Here is a 19,179-nt window from a genome sequence, read left to right as displayed (position 1 = left end):
TTACGTGAACTGACATAGCCACACAGAGCATGAGCATAGTGCCAGAATCTGTGTGAGTACAACGGCTTGCAAAGGAGCATCCACAGTCATGTAAAGAAAGAAGAATAGGCATTATTAAATATTCTATAAATGCAAGAGTCTTTCTGAAAATGTTTGTGTTGTCATCTCATTGAAACATTTGAAAAAGCTATGTTTATCGTATCAGATTAAGTTGTACAGCCATAGAGGTAGCAATCCTCACTTGTATAGGGAGATGGGTGGCATATACACATTTGAAAAATAAATAAATCCAACAAACAGTATTGATTAACCCATTTTGATTTTTTCCTATGAGTAAAACTGAATATTTAGAAATAGAACTTGATAGTAGAAGGAAAATCTTCCAATAAGACTTATCTTATAACCTTAGACAAAACTTTTCCAATTCTGCAATCTCAAGATATGGACAGCAGTTCTCATACTTCTAGTCTGGATACCCCATTAGGGAAGGCATTCTGAGAATATCCCTTCCTGGTGTTTCAAAAATGTCAATGTGTTTGTCCTATTTAAGAACAGCCCAGCTAGCTCAAACTAAAAAAGTCTACCTTACTCTGCCTTTAAAATGCTCCTCCCTTTACATGGCTTTCAGCCACATCTTCTCAAGAAACCGTTTCATGGGTTGAATCTTATCTGGAAATTACACATATAGATTTGTCTGTTTTTTCATTCTTGATGTGAAAAACTATGGGCACTTCCACACTGTCATTTCTGCCATCTCTGGCATCCTCGTCTCCATTGTCCTAAAAATACTAGATGAGTCAACTAGTGTTCTTTTGGGTGGCCAAAAGGGAAGAACACACACACACACCTCATTCTACCACCCTTAACACTTCTGGCAAATAATATAAAGGGGGAAAAAAGACCTATGAATACAAGAGGGGGTCAATGAAGTCACCCCTGCTCACTAGATAAAGCTTGGTAAAACCGTGGTGTGGTACCATGGCATGTTAGCCTTAACAGAGATTGGACAGAAGTAAGGAGCCAGGAGACAAGACAAGGTGAGTATTCCACCAATGGGAAATAGCCCAATGCCAAGATCCTGTGTTACCACTGTCTTTGCATCCTGGCTTCACACCTGAGGGGAAGGTACTGGGTTACCTGTCAAAAAGCAACAGTGCTGTGGAACACAGAGTATGGCTGACTTAGGAGGAACCCAAACTCATTGTGTAGAAATGCTGTCTGGTTACCTAGGAAAAGACCCATTGTGGATGTTTAGAAAATAGTTAAACTCTATATTGGTCATTCATATATTCTTTGAAGACAGTTCCAGGCTCCAGAGAGCTTTGGCCTAATTTAAGCATGTGTCCTTCTTTTTCACCAGTTGCTGTCTTTTCATTTACCACAGTTATAGAGGCAATGCTTCTTTTGCTCAGTTTCCATGGAGACAATGAAGAAAAAGTTAACTGAGGAAACCGGCCCTAATAGTAAACCACTATTATGGTTAGGGTGGTGGCAAGCTTCTTACAGGGATTTTATATGTTAGTCTCAATGTTTTCTCTTCTGAATGTACATTGCTCTTTTCTTTGTTTTATTGTTCTTACTGTTTTTAATGATGTATGCTATCCAGTGTCTTTATGGAGTTGGGTGGCCTTTAAATTTGACAAATGATAAATAAATAATCTTCTTCTATTCTGTTCTTGAACTATAAGTCAACTTCTACTTTCCTTCCTCACGTCCCAAGCATTTCAGAGGGTAAATTGGATATACACATTTCCAGATCTCCAGATAACACATCTTCTATGACAAGAATATATGGAAATGCAGCTGTAGAACATTACTTCTATTTTTGATGGAAAGATGAGATTAGATTGATATGATACATTGAAATATTAGTCATGAACAACAAGGAATATGTTTGTGTCCAAAAAGGAAGAGGAACTGACTCTCATGCTAACTTATGAGGGAACCCTTAACTGCTGGTAGATCCAATCTCAGAAACCCAACTAGGGAAGGGGGTACAGCTCAAGAGCGCATACAGTGGTTATTGATGTGTCACCTGAAGAAGAGGACATACCTGTAGAAAGAGGTGACTTACGTGAGTTTGCAGATGATAATTTTCATGGATAGAAACAAAGTTAGAAATCATGACGATTCTTGAAAGAGACATACAGCACATCTCCACGCAGTGGGATCAGGTGGCCACTGCTGACTAGGGGCTAAGTATGGACAGGTTAGTTTAAGACCCCTTGTTGATACAGAATCCAGATTTTCACCACCCAATTAAAAAAAAAAAAAAAGATGAAAATAATCTGATCGAATAGTAACTTTGCTTTTTTGCCTGCAAATTCCAGGGGAAAAAAATTACAAGCAGTTGTCAAGCTAGGTTATTCCTGAGTTTTGACTTACAATGCCAAGATATATGATGTTTTGTTTGCTTGTTTTTTGTGCCTTTGAGGCAGTCTTGACTCCTGACGACCGCCTGGACTAGTCCCTGCAGTTTTCTTGGCAATATTTTTCAGAAGTGGTTTGACATTGTCTCTTTCCTAGGGCTGAGAGAGAGTGATGATTTTAATTACTGTTATATGTTATGGGGATTATAATGATGCTTGCATGATTGTTATACTATTTATTGTTTTATGATTGGCGCTGTGAGCCGCCTAGAGCTGAAATTGATTGAAGCAGCATCAAAGCATGTGGAATAAATAAATGCTCCTTTTCCTAACATTCAACTGAACCTCTTTTCATGCAACTTAAGGTTACTATTCTGAATTCTTAAACTCAATACTCTGGAATAATAAAGACTGGTTCAGGAGCACTGTCTGTTTTGCAAACTTTCTGTAGCTGTGGACCATTAAATAAGCTTTCAGAAAATGTGGAATCACCCAGTTAAACAACGCTTTCAAATTTAAGAAATGGGGAGCTCACATTTTTGGTAAATAAGATAATGATTTTACTTGCATTTGTATATGCCTTCCCATCCCCTCCATTTTGAAACTAAATTTTGATCCAAAATATAAAATCCAAAATTAAGTATTTATTTACCACTGGAACTATTTTATGAACCTCTTACTGTAATAACAAGAACTGTTAGCATCAATTTGCTGATCAAGAAAACACAAATCTCTGGGTATTGAAGAGTTGCGGGAGGGTGGGGTGTCAAAGATGGCCAATGACAAAACATGTGTCATGATGTTGCAACACAACTCTACCCCTTCTCTATGTGCACACAGTGTCCCAGGCATTGCATCATGACTTCACAATGCACATTTAGTCATTCTGATAAATCCTCAGCTTGAAACATATGTCCCTGTGTTGCACCCCTCACCTAAAAAGTGTGCTTTTTTCTTTCCCACACACACATTTAAACAAGTTTCTTTCTTTTATGGAAATGTGCATGCCCTGAACTCTCACTTTGCAATCTTAAAACCTGCAGCCCTTTGAGGAAGGCTAGGTCAAAAAACAGACGTGACAGGAATTCCAGGAATGCTGTAGGGAAGAATCCTGAAAGCCTATCACAGTTTCTCTCTGCTCCATCATATACCAGACAAAACTAAGGCAGGATTATCTCGAATTTCTTTCTCATGCTTTTCTCTTTCTCAGGACTGAGAAATCTTTCTGAAAGTTCCCCTTAATAGTATGCTCATTTCTTGTCTATTCCAAAGGCCAAATATGGGAACCCTTGTCATAGACAAATGGGCATAGTTGAAAAACAATGTAGCACAGAACACATTTTCATGTACATTCTCTGTTGGTTCCACTTAGTTTCCTACAACAGCTTCAACACATTTGAAGATTTCTAGGGGTGCTTTCTGAAGAATTCCAGGGTGAAGAAGGGTGCCATATGGTATGGACATGGGCATTATCAACGTTTCTTTGTGATTTTGCACAACATTATGAAAAGGCCACAGAATGGCCCTTTTCTAAAACGATAACCTTAGGTACACTTTCCAAAGGCAAGTTCAACTATAAACAGTAACACTAAGTTCATAGTAAACATGCATAATATTGTATTGAACAGCAGTTTGGAGTGTAAAGAACAGAATTCAGCAAGGAAGGAACTGGATTTTAAAGCAGTTGCTAATAGATCTAGTCATTGTACTTGTTTATGAACATGTAACAGGAACACAAAAAGCAAAGCAGGACAACTGGATGCAACACAGCCCTTGTCTGAAAGCACCGTGGGGTGGAGAAATATTACTGAAATGATTAAAATGTACTAAGCAGAGAAAAAGTAAATGAAGTGTTAGAGGAAGTTACGATGACTTTCAACTGTGTGGTGTGTGTGTTTATATGCACACTTATGACAATGATTGGTATATATGCAAGTCATATGTAAGGTGAACTTAAAGGTATGAATAAGTAGTCAGCCTTACAAATGGGGCATTGTGAATACTTTGTGGCAAAACAGCTTTAAAAAAAATTAAATACCCTTGTTTTTAGGAATAAACTTTCTTGCAGTAATTACAAATGTTTTGGCTTTTTACTTAACGCATGCCGAGCACTAAGTTAATCAATGCTGGAAATCTTCAGAATAACACAACTAGCTATTCTGTTTAAAGCCTATTTACAACTGTATTATGGCCCAAACTAATTACTTTTGATCTCTTTATCTCTCCAGGGCCACCTTCGTTATTCTCCTTACTTTCGGTTTTCCAACTGACCATGAAAACACTGCATAGAAGAAGTCCAAGGAGGATCCCTGTGAACTCAAGATTTCAAGGCTAATCCATCGATGGGAAAACTGACCTTCCACTTTTTCAGCTCATGTAAGTTTGGAGGTGGGGGAGGTAGGGGGAATAGTCTGGCCTGGAGCATGTCAAGGAAAGAAGATACTGTGATCTTCAATCCTCCAGAGTCATAAATTGCCATTTGAGAAGTCATGCAAGAGAAACAGATTTAGGCTTAAGAAGTTTGCATCTGATCGTTGCCCTGCTTATTAGAAATGCTGAGAGATATAGTCCAACACCAGATTGCAAAAAGCTAAATGTACCACATTACTTTCTATATGCCAGGGTTCCTCAGCCTTGGCAACTTTAAGATGGGTGGACTTCAACTTCCAGAATTCCCCAGCCAGCAAGGCAAGGCTCGCTGGGGAATTCTGGGAGTTGAAGTCCACCTGTCTTAAAGTTGCCAAGGTTGAAGAATCCTGCTATATGGCTATGTATGATTCATTCCTGGAATTTATGAGTTTAAGCTATGAAAAGTCTGAACAGTATACTGTATATGCATCTGATCATGGATAGAGTGTATCCCTGCATAACCACCGTCCATATTACAGTCAATTGCAAGTAAAGATATCTGGCTTTAGGCAACTTAAACACTCACAAAGGCAGATGAAATGGTCCCAATTTGTCAGCAGTGTCTGCGGGACTGGGCTTCAAAAAGGCAAGATGGTAGCCATGACAGCATGATCCAAGCCCTGCCCTTTCGTAGATCACTTGATGTTGTGCACCAAAGGTGTGGATATAATGAAAAGATTGCAAATCCTTCATTTTTCAAATTATTATTACATTTTCAATATCAAGGATGAGTATAGAACCTTGAGGCTTCCCCCCTCCCCCCCTTGGCTCAGGGTCTTTGGCCACCTGCCCTGGGTGGATTGGGGAAACCTATTCCCAGGTCTGCCTCAGGTAGGAAAGTGTCTTGTGCTGAAGCTGTGTTGTGTTTTATGTTATGTTATAACTATGCTTTCTTTAGAATATCTTTTAAAAATTGATCATTTTTCCCCCTTTAGTTTACTTTAAAGGAAAGCTTGTGGTCCTGAAAACAAAGACCAGATCTTGAGTGATTCTCTCTTTCTCACTCACAGGCATCCACTGCTAGAAATAACAAGGTGTGAGAAGTTTTAATTGGGGGCAATAAAGATTATATGCTGCGTTTTCTCTCCTTTCTTTACTTCTAAAGGAAGGCACAGAGGAAAAAAAACTCAAGAATGGGGTTCCTCTGTAGGGAATTTCAGAGAGTCTGTAGGTGCTCTTTGGTACTCTAGAAAGTGGTAACTTTGGTAACTAGGTTTTCTAGAAAGACTTCCAAAAGATACAGTAAAAAATAGGAAATGGGGGGGAAAAACTGTTGAAACAAAAAGCAGAGTGGGAGAAAGTGAGAAGCATTGGGACAGATGAAATATTAGCGGAGATCTGGCCTTGCAATTCATAAGGGAGAGAAGGGATCGGCTGATTATTAAGCTGCACAAGGCATATGCTTGGCTTAGGGAATAAGGAGCTTCTGATTCTGGCTGAGATGAAGAGGGAGTGGTGTGCTGTATACCACCCAAATAAGTTTAAGGTACCAACCAACTTTCTACTGTTTAAACTATTAAGGTGGCAATTATACCTTCAGAGAATTAAATAGAATTCTGGAAATAGCCTGTCTTTCCATATGCTATTTATAATGAATAAAATAAAAACTAGGTGTTATTTTTTAAAGTAATCTTATTTGTTTTAAAACATACTCTTACACACATACAAAACAAAAGGCAACTGTTTTCATCTTCAAATCATCTAGTCTTTCAAGTCATCTCTGCAACTTCTCTAGCCAAGCTAAATTAGATAGGTCAATTATTTGACATAAAGCGGTAATGCTATCTTTTCACATCTTTCACAGCTAAACTTCTTTTACTGCTTATAAACTATGTTAATGATTCAGGAACAACAAGCAGGTAAAACATGTGGATTTATTCAGAAGAGAGAGCAGTCACTCCCTCTGATTACCTGCCCAGGTCAACTGGCAGAACCAAAAGGCATCTTCCACACTAGGGCCTTGACTCTGCATTCCTGGATCTGGAGCTTCAGAACAGATATTGTGAGGTGGGGGTGGGTTGCTACTAAAGGCAATCCCCAGGGCAGCTGCCTAGAACTCCTGGAGAAAAAGTGGGATGTAGATGTAACAATAAACACACCAACAAGTTCCAAAGGGGACTACTTGTCCAGGAGCCTTAGAGAAGGCTCCATTTGCACAAAAGGGCACTAGATGGGGATACAGTTTGTAGCAGGGAGGAACTGGTTGACTTAGAGCCTGCGGTTATGGGGTATGACCAAAAAAAAAAAAAAAGCAAGTAATAGAAATTGGCCAGGGAGAAAATACGGAAATAATAATAGGCAATTGGTAAATATGATGGGAAACTGCAACCTGGTTGCTGCAGGGTAAAGAAGGCTGCTGGATGGCTTCTCTTTCTTTTAGGCTGCAGTCTGATCAAGAAAGTCAAGGTAGCAGTTGACCTGGAATAAGCCACAGAGACCTGATTGGAGGAGGGAGGGAGTCTATTTTTCCCAGCTCTGTCTACCAGGCTATTCCAGGGTGCAGCAAGCTAGAATTAGAGAGCATGGAGTCAGAGTAGCCATGATCTGTGGACATTTCATCTTACTGAGCAGATGCTCAAGTGACAGTCTGTCAATTTTGAGACCATGTTGGCAAGTCTGAATGACCAACACACCAGTAATGGTTTTCTTTCTTTCTTTCTTTCTTTCTTTCTTTCTTTCTTTCTTTCTTTCTTTCTTTCTTTCTCTTTCTCTCTCTCTCTCTCTCTCTCTCTCTCTCTCTCTCTCTTTCTTTCTTTCTTTCTTTCTTTCTTTCTTTCTTTCTTTCTTTCTTTCTTTCTCTCCCTCCCTCCCTCCCTCCCTTCTCTCTTTCTTTTCTTATTTTTTCATTTTTATACTGTTGAAGCTGGTGATTTTCAACTCAAAATAAAGCAAGTATACAATTAGACAGTCCACTATGGGACATCATAGTAGTTTGTCTTTCTTAGCTACCTAGGGTGATCTTAAGCATGGTATTAGAGCTACTGATCCTGATGGGTTTTGATGTTCATGCGGCGATCAGGAGCTGCAAAAAGCTTTATGTTCTCTGTGACCACCATGAACTTGTCTCAAAAAAATAGATGTTGAGGTTAAAGCATTGTGTGTGCATGTGAGCATCCCTGAGAGCAGGAATCTAACTTAAGTAAGCATTTGTGAAGCAGGTTTTATAACTAAAACAGAAAGGAGATTTATTTACAGGAAATACATTACAGGGATAGACAAAGCTTAACCCCTAGCTAACTATATCCTACCAAGGGGAAAATCAAAGAGTGTGTGCTCAAAAAGAAACATCTTTAAATCAGCAGGCTCTTAGACAAAAAGTAGGTGGGAGTGAAAGACAAAATAAATTCCCAACTCTCCATCTACACCCTATTGCCTGCTTGTAGTCAGTAGGTCATGAGGCCCTGAGGAGTCAATGCCATTAGATTAGGACCTCCAAAAATGGGAAGTTTATTACTGCTGGGTTTTAGTTACAAACCTCTGCAGGGTTGAAGGATGTATTAAAATGATTTAGGCCAGATGCCTGATGGTTCTGGTTGGTTTCCTGAATGTGCCTGGGGAATTTCTTATATGTTGGTGATATAGCTGAAGCTCAGCTAATCTTTGGAATGCAGAGATGGGTTAGCTAGTTGGTACTAGTAAGTTCTTTCTTCCTTCTTGCAAAATAAATCATCCCTTTGGTTTACTAGGGAGCCAAGAGTGATGGAGCAGATAGAAGGACAAGTGGACGAACTCTTAGATGAATCAAACTGAACACAGAGTGAGATCTGTCAGAAAGCCCACTCAAAATCGTATTTTGTGGCTATGGAGGCAGTAGAGAATATTTACTTCTATGCCTCTGTTGCATCCACACAGAACAGGCCAGCATTGTATTTCTTAACTATGAGGTATCTGCTTCATGAAGATGATGGAAGGGAGAGCCAGAACATTAGGTGCCCCACTAAGAACAATTTGCTTCTGTGGATAAATTCATCTGGAGTCCAGTGTTGGGACAGCTCATAGGGATGTAGCTTCAGCAACCACTTGTGTTATTTTCAATAGTGTTCAGCTTGAGATGTGGACGGTATAGGAAGACAGCTATCAACTTTTCCTTGTCCTCCAAGCTATCAGCCAAAATGGGACTAACTTTATGCTTAAGGGAAGTCATTGGTGCTTCCTTGTGAGTGGAAGGTGTTCTGTCCTGCATAAAGAACCCATCTCCATGAAGAACCCAGAAGGGAGTCCTTTCTTGGATTCTTCCAAGCTATGGAAAGGACTCCCTTAGGAGTCATGTTTGGCCCTCACTGTCTTAGCCTTTCAAAAAAATCTGTGAAGACACAGTTCACCTGGCTTTTAATAGCTAAATAATTTTAGAGTCCATCTTACATGTTACCTTTTGTTCTGTGTTTTAAAATATTGTTAGCTGTCTCGAGTGCTTGTTTAAGCAGAAAGGCTACATATAAATAGAACAAATAAATTAAATAATAATACCTGTTGAAGAATATTGTTGAGAGACCCATAAAGTTTCCAAAACCTTAATATGGCAGGATTTACTTTACCATTACCAAAATACATATATTGTTTTCACTGCATGGGTAATATATTATGAAAACATAATTATTATCTGAGTTTCTTGAGACCACTTTAATGAATGGCTCAAATATAGCATTATTGTGCATTGGGAGGAAAACTAGATCATTAGATATTCCCACCTCAGGCTCAGAGTTGCATTCTTCTAATGAATATCAGATAAATGTGTTTCTATTTTTTTAAAAAAAATAAAGGGAATAGCTACAATGCATGAGTCAATTCTTTATTGACATGTCTTTATTTTGTTAATTATGATTATTCCTTCTGTACCACTCTCAAAACAGATGGTGCTTCCAGACTAGGCTTTCCTTATGCAATCACTATGCCTTTGTGGAATTTTTTTATAGGCCGCCCAGATGTCACTGCCTTCTATCCTTTCTTCCACTGTTTTCCTTTCCACCAAAAAAAAAAAAAAAAATTATCAGGAAGAAAGGATGGGATAGCTTTGGATTGAGAGTATTTGGACTTCCCTGCCTAAAATCAGCCTTAGTTATTAGTAAAAACATTTTCTCATGCTAAGGGGAAAAAAAACTGTTTCACAACTGAGTCACAAGGTACAGCTGGAAAAATCAACATACACTACCTTTCTCAACTCAAAAGCCTTTCCTTATTATTATTATTTTGCAGAATTTTGGAATGAGAGCAACCCATTTTATATATTTTAATTAAATTTCCAGTTAGATGTGAAAGAAATCAAAAGTTGCTGTCCATACAATGTCCTGCCACTTGTAGTTATCCTGTCCATGCACTGCATTATCGTCCACTGGTAGGGAAAGAACAAGTTTTACATTCACTGTGAAATGAGATCACATCCATTATTTCCTCAAGCACACATTGCTGGGAGAGGATCCTCACATGTTTGCTTTTTTGCTCATAACAACCACAGCTTATGATGGTTATTTCAACCTATTAATTCCAAGTATCATATCACTCAGGTGTAGAAGCCACAAATTAGGAAACATAAAGGGGAAAAAAATGCATAGAAGACCTGGCTGAGTTCGGAGCTACCTTCTATTAGCTAAGATCATGGGTCCATTCCTTTAAATATGATTACGAGAGCACCAGAGATTACTGATCCCCTAGGAAGAATTATGTGTCCTACTGTTATAGAGAAGAATCACTCGTTTGAAGGCACCCCCTAGATGAAAGGGCTCCACTTCTGTTTTAAATAGAAAGATCCACAAGAAGGGGATCTGGGGCCTTCAAGTTGCCCATCAGTAGTACCATCTGGATAACAGATTGAGCAGGCACACAGGCTACCCAAACATTGTCTTCCGATACGATGATATGCGTGATTGTGTTTCTTTTTATAAAACAGTAATTACTAAATTTGCATACATGCACACTCACATAAGCATGTACATGCTTTATACAATTCTGTTTTCTTTTGTCTTCTTTGGTGATGTGTTTTTTTCCCCCTTTGGGTGATACCTAAGAGATACCTGTATCTGTGTCACCCCTGTTCACCACCGAAGTAGAGAAAGCTCACATCAGTAAATATTTTACAAATCAGATGGATCATAGCCAGCTGAACTATTCAAACTGAGCAACTGAGGCTGTGGATATTCCCATCATATTGCATTAGCAAAGTATTGTTCTTTGAGGAAATTGCTGTGATGATTTACATCACCACATCAGCTTACCCAGAAACAAGATATTCATTTTACTGCTCTCAAAATGCAGGGGGAGAGCACCTGTGACATTTTGAATGTTACTGAAAGAGAAAAGGCCTCATCGTTTTATTAAAGCTTTAGTAAGGCTTGGCTTTGCTTTGCTTTGCTTTGCTTTGCCTGCTGCTTACCAGCTCCATGTGAGAGAGAAAGAGAGACTTTTGATGCCTGTAATCTCTGTCCAAAAGATAAGCATCAAACAAGCGATTACATACAAATCTAATGAGCATTAATAAATAGATGCTGGTCTTTGCATCTGGGCTGTGCTACCTTTGGATTGTACAACTGGATTTGTTCTGAAGTTCACAGGACCGAGACATGGAAGTCATTAGGGGGATAAAATTCATTTCAAGGATTAAGTTAAATATGAATGTATAACATTGTGAAATCTACACTACTACAAGGGTGTGCCCTTGCCCAATTCTATATGGAAATCTATATGAGAAATACTCTATCACTCTGGAATTTCAGGGGAATAATTAACTAATGGAAAACAATTGGAACAATCAGAAATCGAAGACTTGTGTCCGTATTTCTATATCTGTGCGTGACAAATCACAAGAAGCCAAGTTTGGTTCAAGTAGAACCAGATTGAGCCAATAACAGATATTGCTTCAGCCTGTTATTTAATTACTCTGCATACTTTTGTGTCTCTTTGATCTCTTTGACTCTAAGCAGCATTCTCCTCTTTTTCCTTCTCTGTCTCATACAAAATGTTTGCCTACAATAAAACAACAGGTCTGAAATACAGTGCTCAGGAAAAGGAGCCCTTTGCAGCTTTCGCTGAGGGCATCCCATCCATGGCCAAACATGTTCTCATTGCATAAATCCTCTCAGAAGACTTCAGGAAGAGTCAATTACTTGGAAGGTTCTAGAATCTCTTTAGCTACAGACCTTTCTTCCCTTCTCAAAAAGAGGATACTGAATTGCCCCAAATCTGTGTCATTTTTGGAAATGGGCAGAGCCAACTTCTACTTGTCCAGCATGGAAAAAAGGAGTTTTATAATGAGCTGGAATCCTCAGACGGGTTGTAGGTTGGTTCCTGGTGGACTCAGAACTTTGGGGATTTTTGGGGCAAGGGCTAGAAAGCAGAGAGAACATCTCTGTGTAAGGAAACACAACGCCAAAGAAAAAAAGAGGATAAAGCCAACCAGATAACACAGGCCTTTGGGGGGTGGGGGTGGGGATATGGAAAGACTCCATAGACCTGCCCCAGTTTTCTGCTCCAGTACTTCCCAATTGCAGCAAGACAGGCTGGGCACAACACTGTAATTCCTTTCATATCTCTCTCATTCCATGTCGTGGTGCTCAGTGGCACCTGTGACATGTTGGATGAAGTGGAGCAAAAGGACAGTAACTGAGGCAAACACGCTCTGAACCTCTCCCCAAAGCCTGTTCCCTCCAACTCTTGCCTGCCCGCCCACCCACCAGCCAACTAACCATATGAGTCACCCTGATGGAAACACCTGCTGCCTTTTATACAATCAGCTGCCTCTTGGGTTCGATGCAGCTGACTTCCTGTGAAGCGCGGGTGCTGAAGGAGCATTGCTAATTATAAAGGGTGAGAAGAAGGGCTCATTATGAGATTAGAGCTACCCACCCACCTCATCTTCTGCCATCAACCCAGGAACAGAAAGCTCTACACCTCCCAGGGGCAATACAGATAAATCCTTGGGGATCTGGTTCCAGACAATGGACCCCTTGCCACGCTTACCTAAGGCTGCTGTTCTGTCTCTCAGCCCCTGAGAGGGGCTAGGAACAACCATCACCTGCTGCAGCTCCTCTCTGCTCCACCTCTGTGGCATCCGGTGAAGTGCTTCCAGTACAAATTGCTGCCTCTTACCTTTTGAGCATGATGCTCCTGGCTCTTCTTCATGGTAGAGTCTGGTTGCTACGCTCCCCCTGCCTGCGTGTGCACTCTCCCTCTTCCACTTGTTCACGAGACTGTCTTCTTTCTCTCTGCACAATGGGGAGGGCAGAAGGCAGCATCCAAAAAGATAAGCAGATCAACAAATATCCTCCTGATTCTCTTTTCTGTCTCTTTCCAGATTGCTGCTTCTTGATGGAGTGTAACTGGCACAGTGAGAAGAGATGTTAACACTCTCTAGAATAAAGCAAAATGAGAGAGAGAGAGAGAGAGAGAGAGTGAGAGAGCTGCTGGGAAGGACTAGGAACAACAGAAGCAGGCTAGCATACAGGTTTGCTTAGTGTGAGATGGATATTGCAGACTGTCAAACAGAAAGGGAAGGTGAGGGCAAATATCCACGCACTCAGGTCTGTGATCTGTGGACTAAGAGATGTCTCTGGTTACTGGAGGAGCCATTGGAAAAGGACGGATGCCTTTTCATGGGCTTTCCAAAGTCACTTGCTTTGCTTCTGCTCAGTGAAATGCAATGTTTGTTTTGAGCCACCAAAATCTTAGTTCATTCACACGTGCAAACACAACTATGATATCCAAGAGGTCACTTGCTCTTCAAAACTGCAGTGAGCTGTGAATCAAACAATTTAAACTAAAACTAAACAAGGAGGCAGGAGAGTAGTTGTTCCATCTGCATTTCTAAGTGAGCCAATCGAATGTACTCCTCCCCAACTTAGTATGTAGATTAGAGTGTAGTTGCTCTTCCCACTGCATATTTTTACAAATGGTTTTCCAGTGCAGTTATTGGCTAAACAATGCATAAAAAAGAAAAGCTTTTGGGGGAAAATACAGTATATACCAATTTGTGAGAGGGGGATGCAAAACAGTTAAATATGAATGTTGATGTAGAACATTGGATATAGTTTTGCAGAAAATAGGATGGAGAAGTTCTGACTGAACACATATGAAATGACTGGAAAGAGACTAATCTTCCCTGTTATTTAGGAAAGCTTTCAGAAACCTTTAAAATTTTTGGGTAGTACAAGGTATTATAAAAGCCATTTATGTGGTCTACAAGGCAGCAAAGGTGTTTTGTGAATGTGCTACCTTTCCAAATTCAAGTTTCATTCAAAATGTTGATCTTTTGCACCTGAAGTTCACAGAAATAAAAATTCCTTATGATCAGATTTTGATTTATTGCAGAATGCTCATCATAAATAAAAGAGAAGTGGACACAGCAACTTACACTGCAATTTTCCTTAGCTCAACTTAACTGTAATCTGTTTCTTTTATGACCTGTTTCTTAACGAACCTGTATGGCTGTGTAAGAGTAGAACCAATACAGATCACAGACTAGTTTGTTCATATTCTTCAAGATAGGTTTTATACACGGACAAAAAGATATGGTGATAGGGTGCTCTTCCTTTATTACAAGTACAAGACAATTCTGCAAATAACAACCTAAAGGAAGCAAGTCAAAACTCAAGTATTTGTACTGATATTCTACTTTTCTCGAGAAACCTTAAGTTGACATTTCCTTTCAAGGTAACTCTACCACAACAGCCTTTTGAGATAAGCTGAAGTGAGAGAGAGAGAGAGAGAGAGAGAGAGAGAGAGAGACTGGTTCAAAGTCACCCAGTAAGATAATTGGTCTGGTGGGATCCTGAATATGGGTCTTCGTAGTCCCACTCCAAGACTATAACCATTATGTGAGAGAGTATTACACTGGCATTTCACAGTCACATCTCTGTAAAATTCCTTCCTCTTTCCCTCATTTTGAAGCATGGAAGAAGTTGCTCTATCTCCATTCCATGAGTTCTAGGTGATACATCACTTCAGTGAATGTCATTCCTATGTGTAATTTATCCTTTCAGTTATCCAAAGCATCCTAAGTGCCTCCAAAGTTAGATCCACATGAGCCTTTAATGTAAAAGTGGAACATGAGCAGATAGTGTGGGGAGGAGGGAGTGGCACAAGTTTCAGTGAAATAAATCATTAATGTACACACAGCAATTCTACAAAAAATTGTAGAATTGCAGGAATGTATGAGTTCTTAAAGAATTTGGGAGGATTCTGGTAGACCAAGGCCTTGAGATGTTTATCAAGATAAAATCTGACTTCTCACTGCCATTACAAATGGGCAGCATGAGAAACAGCTGATCACAATGAAAACCCATCACAGCATTTATCAGATTTTGTAACTGTCCATTTGGAGTAGACTGCCTGCAAAATCCTATCAAATATTTTGAGGCTGATCCCAGTAGTAAAAAGGGACATTCTGAACTCTGCCAGAATCAATCAATGAAGCTCATGAGAGGTATTGGGCCATATTAGCTCCGGCTACTGGACACAGATGCTACCCTCTCCCTCCTCATCAAGGATATTGCAATTATTTTTTAGGCTCATTCAGCTCAGTTCCATCTACATGAGTAGGAGTGACATAAACAAATGAGAGGAAGGCAGAGGCTGGATCACTGCAGAGGAAAAACTTCTTTTTAGTAAGAGCAGTTTAATGAGGGCTGACTGAGGTTGGGTGGCCAATAAATTTAAAATAATAACAACAACAACAACAACCACCACAGAGCATAGGTGGGCGTGGAATGTTGCAAGTACACTAGATAGTTGAAGAACTAAAAAGGGCATCAGAAGAATATCCGAAGGACAGTGAAGAAGATGCACTGAAGCTAGTACATCATGAAGGCTTACTGAATACTGAAGAAACCAAACTCGCCTATAAGACCAAATGAAGAACAGAAAAGAGACACGGCAAGGCAAAGTATTACATGGCCAGTACACAAAAAATCTAGCAGGCAAAGCAGATAACAACAAGACCTGGCAATGGCTAAGAGCAGGAAAGTTGAAGAAGGAGACAGAGGTGCTAATTCTGGCTGCACAAGACCAAGCCTTAAGAACAAATGCGTACAAAGCCAGAATTGAGAAGACAGCAACAGACAGCAAATGCCACCTCTGCAAAGAAGCTGAAGAAACAGTGGACCATCTAGTTAGCTGCTGCAAGAAGATCACACAGACTGACTACAAACAACAGCATGACAAAGTAGCAACAATGGTGCATTGGAATATCTGCAAGAAATACAATTCTTGCAAGCAAGAACTGATGGGACCACAAAACAGACAAAGTAATAGAAAATGAAGAAGCTGAAGTGATCTGGGACTTTAGAATTCAAACAGACAAGCACCTGCCCCACAACACCCCAGACTTAACACTTGTTGATGAGAAAGACAAAAAAGTCTGGATAGTGGACACTGCAATACCTGGAGACGGCAGAAGAGAAGAGAAAGAACTGGGGAAAATCACAAAATACAAAGACCTGCAAATAGAAGTAGAAGGACTGTGGCAAAAGAAAGCAAAGACAGTACCAGTAGTAATAGGTGCCTTGGATACAACCCCAAAACATCTGGAGCACCACTTGAAGACCATTGGCGTTGACAAAATCATCATCAGTCAATAGCAAAAGGCAGCTCTACTTGGAACAGCTTCCATCCTGCAGCGATACCTTTAACACCATCAGACAACAACATCTGCCTATCCCAGGTCCTCAGGAAGGACTTGATAGGTTGATAAAAATGCCAAATCCAGTCTAAACATCTGGGTGACTGTGCAACCAACAGTAGTAGTAGTAGTAGTAATAGTAGTAGTAGTAGTAGTAGTAAAACTAATGTCCCAGAGATTTGATGAGCTTCCTTTGACCTGCAGTGGCTGGGCTGCCATCTGTCAGGGATGCTTTACCCAGGATTCCTCCACTGAGCAAGAAGCTGGACTCGATGGCCTAAGTGGTAATTTCCAACTCTACAATTCTAGGACAGTTGCTATTAGTTGAATAGGTTTCATTCATGTGAGCAATCATTTGCCACTCAGGGCCACCACAGTCATCTTTGTGACATGGGTGCCTTGCTTCACACTATGACCTTAGTCACATGGAGGGCTCCGTTTTCTGTTCCCCTTCTCTCTGTCCTGAGGGTTCTAGACTCTGCTATCCCAGATTATTCTATGGGAAGCATCTTTTTTTAAAACACTTCATTTGCTGATTTCATCAAAATATTAATAAATCTGTTCAAGATTTATGCCATCTAAAATGAAGGGATGAGGGGAAAAAATGCACAGCATCAGATCTGAAATACAAACTGATTCAAGGAGTTTGATTGAGCAGGGTTGGGTATTGCTTCGTACAAAACTAGGTGTATTTTCAGAAATAACAGTCCACTTGAAACAGGACCTTACTACAAGGGACAGATAATGGCACATTTTCTTAGGTCCTCCTATTTTTCTTTCCAGCTTGCATCTCTTCAAAAGTTCTATTTTAAGCTCTGCAGTTTTACATCCTTCTCTCTTCTAATAAGATTGACACTGGAGCTACTGGCAAGAGCTCACACTTTACAATTCAGTTGTAGCATCTTCTTGTGCTTTTATGTCAGTACTTGATATCCTTGCTCCCCCTACTGGCAAAAGGTGAAAGAAGCATGCTTAGGATGGCACTTTGATGGATCTTGTTCTTAGACAGCCACCAGATGCTGGTAGCTAGCTCCTGATTGCACCTCTTTTTCAGGATAAATACATTTAATATACATTTTAAAAATGCAGTGCAAGTACAACAGACATCTAGATATTTACAGGGAGGATTGACCAGAAAACCTAGCTAAGTTTTAATTTGCAGTGTCTCATCCCTTGATATGTCTCAGCAAGTAGCAGTACCTAGCCAGCCTTGGCTGATGTTAAAGAACTAAGAAGCATTGGACCAAGTTAGTACTTGGACAGAAGATGACCAGGAAATTGCAAGATTGTTGGCTTAACCTAGAAAGTAAAAAAGCATCCTGGAAAATGGCAATGACAATCCACTTCTGTTTGTACTAAAAAAAAAAACATGAACATATTTAGACTGAGAGTGTGAAAAAAAGAGGTGTGTGCATGAGATGGGCTACTGAGCTTCAACTGCCCAGTGTTAGCAAATGGCTTTGGATCCAACTCCTGGGAAGCCTGACTAAAATAAAGATTCACCCCAATACAGCACTTAGTGAAGGAAGATGGTGTCCACTGTGAAAGTTGGTAGTGTAGAATTCAGAAAGAATGCTGCAATAAAAAAAGTGGGAGTAGGAAACCAGTGATCAAGTTGTTGCCAGTTAATAAATGACAGAAACAAATGACATCCATTTCAGACACATCTGACAATGTAGCTGATTCAAGGCAAATTGGCCTGTCTCAGCTAAGCTCTTGGGAGCTCAGACATATGGGAGAATGCTTTAGGGCAAAAGCACCTGGTCCCATTTCAGGTTTGAGTGGAGGTGGAGACTGAGGACTATTTTTATGACTGCTTCTCATCACTGTGCACACAGGCTTTGCGGGAACCAAAAGGACCAGTCTGTCATTTCATGGACTTTTACCCTGCTGTGCAAACAAACAAAGCCTGATACAGTTTCGGTTGGAAGTTCATCTTCTCAGTATATGGCAGGAGCTCCTTTGAAGCCAATGAATCCACATTTTCTTTCTTAGTTTTCTCAATTCTCTTCTTTTATATCCATTGACTATTTTATTAGCTCCTACCAGCCTTCGCAACCTGATGGCCCTCCAGATGAAATGGCCTCCAGTTCCTAGAATTCCATACCATGATGGTGTTAGCTGGGAATTCTGCAGGTTGTTATCCATAAAAGGGCAAGTTTTTATGGAATGATGTGTGGAATTGTTCCTCCTATTCATTAGTTTGTCCTGCATTTATCTCCATTTCACCATTATCCTTACCCTGGGAAACATTGGAATGATGCATGTAGCTTTCACACCTTCTTTATCACTTGCATAAGCTCACATTTTGATAGGAGGTTTCTAGAAAAATGTCACAATGGAGTAGAAAATAATATGTCATCTGGGAGAAAGGCAGAAGAACAAAGAAAAATGATAAAGTAGCAGTTGGTAACTGGAGGCCTTGGAGGCTAATCTGGACACCAGCATAGTTTCTAATCTCAGCGGATTAAGCATGCACCAAGAGAGAGAGATGAGTAGGTATAGGCAGGCAAGTTTCCCAGAGCCTTTTCTTTGTGTAGGACAGGAATTAGGCAGAATCAGTGAGGCTGAGCCTTCAGCCCTTGTTCAGTTCAAAATATATTTTCTGCTGTTAAATACAAGTTGCTGACTGGGCTCATATAACCTTTGAAAATACTCTTTTCAGAAGCAGAGATGGTCTGTTGCTGATACGTTAATTCACCAGGCAACATCATGAGTCCTGCTATCTAAGAAGGTGAAAGAGAGCAGGAATAGGCTCATTCCTAAAGATTCATGATCTGTTTCTATTCCATTAAT

The 19,179-nt window shown here is 40.0% G+C and overlaps 1 protein-coding gene across 1 annotated transcript in view; it reads right to left on the bottom strand.

Annotated features, from left to right (window-relative positions):
- SLC6A7 (solute carrier family 6 member 7) overlaps nucleotides 1-12,819 on the bottom strand; it is a 36,054-nt gene extending 23,235 nt beyond the window's left edge. The window contains exon 1 of the mRNA XM_088134677.1: nucleotides 12,619-12,819. Within this exon, the coding sequence (XP_087990803.1) occupies nucleotides 12,619-12,819 (201 nt within the window). The remainder of the gene's footprint in view (nucleotides 1-12,618) is intronic.
- Nucleotides 12,820-19,179: the final 6,360 nt, after the last annotated feature.

The sequence above is a fragment of the Python bivittatus genome, unplaced genomic scaffold (genome assembly GCF_059951505.1).
Source record: "Python bivittatus isolate LINGU-HERP-01145 unplaced genomic scaffold, Pbiv_v1 ctg000080_np1212, whole genome shotgun sequence".
NCBI lineage: Eukaryota > Metazoa > Chordata > Lepidosauria > Squamata > Pythonidae > Python > Python bivittatus.
The sequence above is the reverse complement of the archived record's forward strand: the minus strand, read 5'-3'. Positions and strand labels throughout refer to the sequence as shown.